The sequence below is a fragment of the Ipomoea nil genome, unplaced genomic scaffold (genome assembly GCF_001879475.1).
Source record: "Ipomoea nil cultivar Tokyo-kokei standard unplaced genomic scaffold, Asagao_1.1 scaffold1250, whole genome shotgun sequence".
Taxonomy (NCBI): Eukaryota; Viridiplantae; Streptophyta; class Magnoliopsida; order Solanales; family Convolvulaceae; genus Ipomoea; species Ipomoea nil.
Window position 1 is genome coordinate 1,289,827 of NW_017617678.1, and position 7,606 is coordinate 1,297,432.

Below are 7,606 nucleotides of genomic sequence, written 5' to 3' on the forward strand. Positions count from 1 at the left end.
AAATATTATCACATTCTATATCAAAAAAATTTTATATTTCAACTTTCTTTTTCTTAACATTCATATAAAAAAACACGGGCCAAGACTTTGTGGTCTAATGGCACCCGAGTTGGACTCCCATATGGGAGGTTATAAGTTCGATCCTCAAGGGGAGGCGTTATTGGTTCTTTGTGTTTCAGTAGGTTGCGAAAGTACTTATGAACAAGTACTACACTCTAATAGAGTCAATATCATTGTAACAAGACATTTTAAATTACTTGTTATGTGGTAACTTAAAAACTTCTTCGGTGCGCTATGTTCAAAGTAGAACAAGGCATATCAAAGTACTTGTTATGTTGGACATTGAAAATTGAATTCAATACCGTGGGCATATTAAAGTACTTGTTATGTTGGACATTGAAAATTGAATTCAATACCGTGTGTGCAGAGTATGGAATCTTGCAGCCTGTGAGTAGGGGAGCTTTAGTCTAGTCTAACTGTGTTATGACTCAGCTTTTCTCAGCAAACCTTTGAACACATCTCTAGATTCGATAAATCTTTGGATACACTATACACTATATAAATCTTTGAGAACAGACACCACAATTTATTAAATTTTCGAATCAATTTCGAAAAGACAATTCGTCTACCAAAAAGAAATAATACAGTCACAATTCTTTAATATTTTACATTTAATTTCAAAATAATAATTGGGAGGCTAAAAATGTCAACTGGTCTGTGTACAACGAAATGCTTCAGCCATGTTTTATTCTATATATACCTCTGCCTGTTTTCACAACCATTGCTCATTCCTTCGATTTCCTCCTCACAAATTTGTTCGAATATTTCTCATTCCGTAAAAGTTTAACTCAACTCTTTGCATATAAAAAATGAATCTATTCGACGATTTTGAAATACTAGATTCAATAACTCCTAAATACTGTCACAGGCTAGAGTATGTCGCGATAAGCGTTGCGGGAAGAAAAATTGTGTTTGCACGTGTAGACACCAAACACAACAATACTTGCTTATCTTATCCAACTCAAGGATAGGGTCGATATCTACGAATGTTGGGTGTACCCGTTCCCGATCGAATGTCTTTTTCAAATAAGGAAGATGCAAAACGATATGCTATGCTCATATTTGATCGTCTACAACAAATTAATTATCCTTCACGTAAGTAATTTCGTATTTGTCAATTTTTTCATGTGTAACTATGTAATTGTTCTCTTACAATCATTTTCGTTTTTCATTTGTTACTAGCTTGCAACAATCAAATACATTAACCCTTATAATAGTGAATGCGCTATTACGTGGTTCACTATTCAAGTTACATCTGATCTACATATGGTAATCTAACTTTTATCTTATATATTTAAATGTTATAATACATTCACCATTCTTACATTTACTATAATTTTGTTAATAGAGAATTTCCAATTGTATGCATCGCCATCTAATGCAACACCTGACGAAAAAAACAATTCTGTGACATTATAGCAAATGGATAGAAGTTTACGTCGAAGATATGCACTTTACCACAGGAATTAGTAATTTTATGGTGGAAAATAGTTTACTTCCGGGAGACATTGTGCTATTTCGACATACAAGTTTCTTCATTTTCGAAACTTACTTCTATAGCCATGACTTCTACACTTCGAAGAGGGAATTTAATCAATATGGCATAGGCAGAAATACTCGCCGTTTTGATCCCAGTAACATAACACAAATACTGCATAAATTAAATGTTATATTTATTTTTCTACGTACAATAATACTAATTTGTTTATATATTAGTGTTTATCAATGTCAACACCCGATCTGCAATACGACCAACATATCGGTTTCACCAACTAGAGCAATGTAGATCTTTGTATACAAATTTCGGTACTTCAATCGATGCCATTACTTGCTAACCTCCTTTTATTGAATTCTAGCATGAACGATTGATTGAATTCCTCGGCGACTCCGTTGAAGTGGATGTGCCACTGAAATTCATAGTTGGAGATAGGGACCTAGACCTCTACTTCGACTACACATTAATATTCTACGACGAACAGTGAGAGCAAATATATGCTCATTTTCACTTACAAGGATGTGACAGTGTTGTATGCTTCAATGTCGAGCAAAACGTCATACTAATCCTATCTATTGCTACATCGTGTAACGTTGAGAAAATTTATCTGTGGTCATTCACATATCGTACTTTTGACAATGAGTACAACGAAATCCACCGCTTAACTGAGTTAATGAGATAATTTCGATATATACAGTATCAAAAAAAAAATTCTTCAACTGTAATTTTTCATGAACCAATAATTAGTAATCATTTTTACATTATCCATTAATCATTTGTAAATCAACATAAAAACATTATTCAATCACAACACAAATATCAACACGGAAAAGCGACTTTGACTTGAGGCATGGATATAAGGGGTAAGTACACAGTGAGACATGGGTATCGGCTTCTTATGAACAGCGGCGAGGAGAATAATTATGTGGGGGAATTATGGCGTTGTGCTCGGGGGGTGTTACTAGTTCGTGAGAATCTAAAACTGAAACATGTCTGGATTGGAGGGGGTTGTCCGTTCTGTGGTCACAATTGGGAAACTATGGAACATCTGTTCTGTGTGTGTCCGTATGCAACAGCACTATGGGGACAGGAGGATGTTTTAAATGGTCGGGGCATGCAGCTGTTTATGGATCAGTGGCTTACTAATGCGACCATGGAGCAATCAACGACGTTGGCGGCAATCATGTGGGTGATTTGGTCTACAAGAAATGACATTGTGTGGTTGGATATAGAAGACATTGTGTGGCGGGATATCCAACCATCTGTGGCAGCCATGCATACGCAAGTGACGAGAGTAAAAGATGGATGGGAAGCGGCGAATCGAAGGGACGCACGAGATGATGACCGCGCCGGGCATGCATCAACGTGGGAACCGCCACCTAGCTCATCCGTAAAGTGCAATGTGGACGCAGCCACGTTCTCGGATGGGGCTGGATACGAAGCGATCATTCGAGATCATACTGGACGGTTTATAGCGGCGAAAAATGGACGCATCATGAGCAACCGTGAACCTTTGATGGTGGAGGCTATTGCAGCGAGGGAGGCTTTGAAATGGCTCAAGGATTTACATTACCGTAATATCATCCTCGAGTCAGACTGTTTAAATTTTTGTACCGCTTTTAATTCCTGCAGTCGTGATTTTTCTTATTTGGATGTAATTGTTAAGCAATGCGTGTCTATTGCTAATGACATTGGAAACGTTAGTGTTTGCCATGTCAGGAGAACAGCGAATCGTGTGGCTCATGAACTAGCACGGGCAACAGGTTCCTCGTCTGTCTCTAGTACGTGGGAATTTATCCCACCGGCTTGTATCTCGGCGTTGTTAAGTTATTAATGCAGTTTGTTTGTTTGTTTCAAAAAAAAAAATAATAATAAGTGATCTAACTGATTGACATCCCTATAATTCTATAAATCATCTTTAAACTATGTTTTAAGTTATAATTTGTTACATTTTAGTCCATAACAATTAGGTTTGGTTTCATTTGGAATTGAAATAAAAATAACCTAACATTTTAAAGACTAAACTTGAAAATTACCCACCCAAAAAAGCACGGCAAATTATTTTATGGACCCGGGTCCACTTTATAAGGTGGATCTAGACTCGAAGATACACAATTTACATACTAAATGTCCATAATTTACTTTTTAAAAATTCACAATTTGTGATGATCCTGTATTGTATTCACAAATTCGCAAAACTTTGAAACGCAATTTATATTCTAGAAGTTCACAATTCCAATACTAAAAATACACAATTTAGGACCACGCACCTTGCAAGGTGGACCCTGTTACATGCTATAACAACTGAAAAAGTACACAGCACACTCCTGGTTCCAGTAGTAACTTGGGCGTGTCGGTGTGGCTTAAGTAAATAAATATGAGATAGCAAAATATGATATGGAGAAATATCAAATTCCCAGAATCATAAATACCCAACAGGCATCTAATTAGTAATTATGGACCATCCTCTCCTAAAAGCAAAGCAAAACAATAATTACAGAAGTTAAATGATGTTCCAGTATCAGTAATAACCAACAGATTTTATTTCATCTTTTGATGGCTGCTCTGCATCATTTAACTTGCCAAGAAAAACAAGTCGACCTGCAAGGCCAATGTAACCAAAGTTGATGAAACTTTAGTCTAATGACAAAAATTTTAATGTTATTATTGATTTAAGTTGTAACAAAGACACAAAGTTACCATTTTGGCGTACAGCAACCTCTCGTATGCGTCTAACAAGGCCTGTAATTGGATCGCTAAACACTTTGGTCTCAAGATTACCCTCTATGTACAGGATTGAGCTACAGTGCACAATGCAACAAACCGTTAGTATTATGGACTATTCTCAAGAGAACAATCAGCATAATAATTACAAATATCAGTATGTTGAGAACATACAAGACAGATTCTCAGCCTCTCAGTTAAGATAGAAAAATACCCCAGGATACATATATTAGGTACGAAAAGTAACATTCATTAAGATCTACCCATATAGAAGAATGAAACTTAGTTAAGCACAAGTAAACCAGTCTAAACTGCAAGAACAACAATGATGAAAACAGAGTGATTGAATGAAATTGTAATAGAAGTAATAGAAATTAAAATTTCAAGTCTAAAATTGTTATGCAGTTCCGCACAAGGGAAAAGAAATTGGATGAAATTCTTGAGTCAATAGATTTTTAAAATAATACTATTGTAACCTTAGTATTTAGTAATATGTGAAACTGAAGAACCTCCAGTTAATATCCAATAACCCATATTAGGAAGTAACAAGGAAGATGGTGAATGCTTCTGCAACAGGCTTCCAAAGGCTATAACAGAAAAATGAAGTGCAACATTATGGATTCATTATGAAAACCAAGTTTATCATTTGAAGGAATGGATCCAATTTTCAACCCAAAAACAAACTAATATGGCAAATAGGAAAGTTTGAGATATGGGTATGGTTGCACAAGGAAAAAGTTTTACTACCCAAACAATGATAAGGTAAATGAAGCATACCCAGGAATAGCATTCTTAGCGGCAAGGTCCCCCAACCTCTGAGGATAAATTGAGACCCTATGCCACTGAACAGCACACCGATCAGCATACTCTCTAGGCTCCTCATTATCAAATGGCCTCCTATTGTTACGAATCCCACCCGTTCCAATAGAAAGAAGAGTCACTGTATTCCCACTCTTCAGTTTCTTCTGTATTGCAGCTTGCCCTACCTGACCTACCAATATTGCCTGTTACAGTTTCAGAAATGACACCATTATCCTGTCTGCCCGTGATTAACAGAGACACAGTAGCATCTATCCTTTTACACACACACACTTTCTATTTGGGTTATTGGTATCAATTTGGCATACATCATGTGTGAAATAACTGTTGTAAAATAAGCTTAAGATTTTAACTGAAACCAGTACAACCGTCCAAATTCCCTTTCATCACCAATTAACAAGTATACCATGTGAATTCATGATATACATATTACAGAAGAACACAATGATTTTATTATTACATATATGAACCTCTATACCTCACTAGCAGATTGTGGCCAGGTGCATGTCTACTGTAAATCTACATAGATAAATGCATTTCACATATATAGATTATTAACAAAATATAAGGTGTGTCTAGGTAAAAATCTCTAAGCAAATTTGATACTGTATACACAATGTTACAAACGCACAGAACCAAAGAGCCCCTAATTTGATTAACTTCCAAATAAAGAATATACAAGCGAGTAGAGACTGTGAATAAGTATAATCTACAGTAAATAAAAAGGTACCTTGTAAATGCCATTATCCATGCCATTTTCAAGGGGGCGCTCTCCAGTATTGCGCCGCTGATTGGAATCGGGCTCTGGAGTAGAGGATAAAGGGTCCGATTTGACCTCCGATTCGGATTCCGATCCGGACCGGTCCGATTCCAGGGCACTCAAATCGTCGCCCTCAGTCGAAAAGCTTTTCGAGCAGATAGAATAGGACGTTGAAGGGAAGCGCATGAGATGGGACGATGACCTAGGGCTAGCGATGAGGGTGCGGAGTAGTCTTCTGGAGAGTGTGGACGCCATTGGAAATGGACTGCGAAAGCTTCCTGTATCAATTGGGGCTTAAACCCTAGTATTTTTGGGTAAAGAGTAAAACCCTGCCAATTGTGGGGAACTTTTGATAAATTACATAAATAGCGGGAAATAAACAATTTTGTTTTATAAATTTCGACTCCAAGCTTGATAGATTCTCAGTGTTCCTACACTGGAATTGGCAAATAAGGTAAAATTATGAAATATGTCTCAAGTGACTTATAGATTCTCAAATGCTTATATATAGACAGATTAATAGTTAGTTTATCAGTTAATTTTAATTTATTTTTTGATCACTATTAATTGTTTGATTTGGTTAAAAAATCAATATAAGTATTTGATTAATTAATTTTTTACAACTCAAAAAATGCTAATGTTATCAACTAGTCATACCCTCTAATTAACCCAATCAGTTAACATCTAACAGTTATCAGCTAACAACCATTTACCAAACATGACCATAGTGTCTCATAACAAAGCCAAATTCATATTTTCATTTGGTAAGATTTGAACCTTGCACACTGCGATTGCTACAAAAGTAAAATTCCTCAACTTATTTAGGGTTTGATGGTATAAATACTCTCGGGCGGGTATACATATATGAATAGCAATTATAGTATAGAAGCTCGGATAATTAAGACCCAAAGTCGGAGGGTCCCGAGCATATATGTACTCTAGAGAGAGAATTGCCAACAGGTTCTCAACAAGCATTTAGTGTGGTATTTATAAGAGTTTGAGGGAGACACATGACGGGAAGTCGACATGTGTGCTCAATGCACTCGGCGGTCTCGGAAGCTAAGGAGAGGCGTCTACGTACAGCAGAATAACTGACTGAACAATAGGAATCGGGCTCGGTTTGGACATTATTACAAATATTCATCTTTAAGAACATATCACATGGACTCAGGCCCTAGCCGAGCGGTCGGGTTGGGACCGAGCCTAAAGTTCTCTGATTAAAGACTCGTTAAGCTAAGAAGAAGCCTAATATTTAGGTCGGGTCGGGCAAGTACTCTCGTGCGGCCAGACGTGGTCGAAAAACAACCTTCTCTATGCATGGAGTCGGATCCGATCTGGTGCTCAATATGAACGGGTCGGTAGACCGGGGTATATTCCCTATCAAGTAGTCCCCCATAGCCCGTGCTTCGAGCTAGGGCAGCGTTTTGAGGGGCTCGGGCTATAAAGTCCGATTAAAATTCGATGTCAAAAGATCTTTAACCGGGTCGAGATTGTGTGCAGCGCCGGTCTACGGTGTACCATGCGGATCACCGGTCAAGTCAATTTGTTCGCCACGTGTCGCGTCGTGGAATCTGTTATGAAATTTGAAATTTTCCCGCTTCGTTTCTCTATAAATATGGCCTGATAGTAGACCAAAGTTTGCACTTTGCTTCGCTTGAATTTGAGAGCCTCCCGAGCTACTTACTCAAGCAGCATATCAAACCTTTCTGAGCACAATCTTATCCAATCAGAGCTTTCGCCCGCTATTA

The 7,606-nt window shown here is 37.4% G+C and overlaps 1 protein-coding gene across 2 annotated transcripts; it reads right to left on the bottom strand.

Moving 5' to 3' along the window:
- Window positions 1-3,918: 3,918 nt before the first annotated feature.
- Window positions 3,919-6,214, bottom strand: LOC109184074 (single-stranded DNA-binding protein, mitochondrial). 2 transcript variants are annotated; one of them, XM_019334108.1, is made up of 4 exons: window positions 5,829-6,214; window positions 5,057-5,265; window positions 4,256-4,356; window positions 3,919-4,156 (listed from the first exon to the last, which is right to left on the bottom strand). In XM_019334108.1, the coding sequence occupies exons 1-4, from the start codon at window positions 6,111-6,113 to the stop codon at window positions 4,077-4,079; spliced, it is 675 nt and encodes a 224-aa protein (XP_019189653.1). In that variant the 5' UTR covers window positions 6,114-6,214; the 3' UTR covers window positions 3,919-4,076. The 2 variants fall into 2 exon arrangements, with proteins under 2 accessions (XP_019189653.1, XP_019189652.1); XM_019334107.1 differs by having other exon boundaries at window positions 5,057-5,283; window positions 5,829-6,212.
- Between the last annotated feature and the right edge of the window lie 1,392 nt (window positions 6,215-7,606).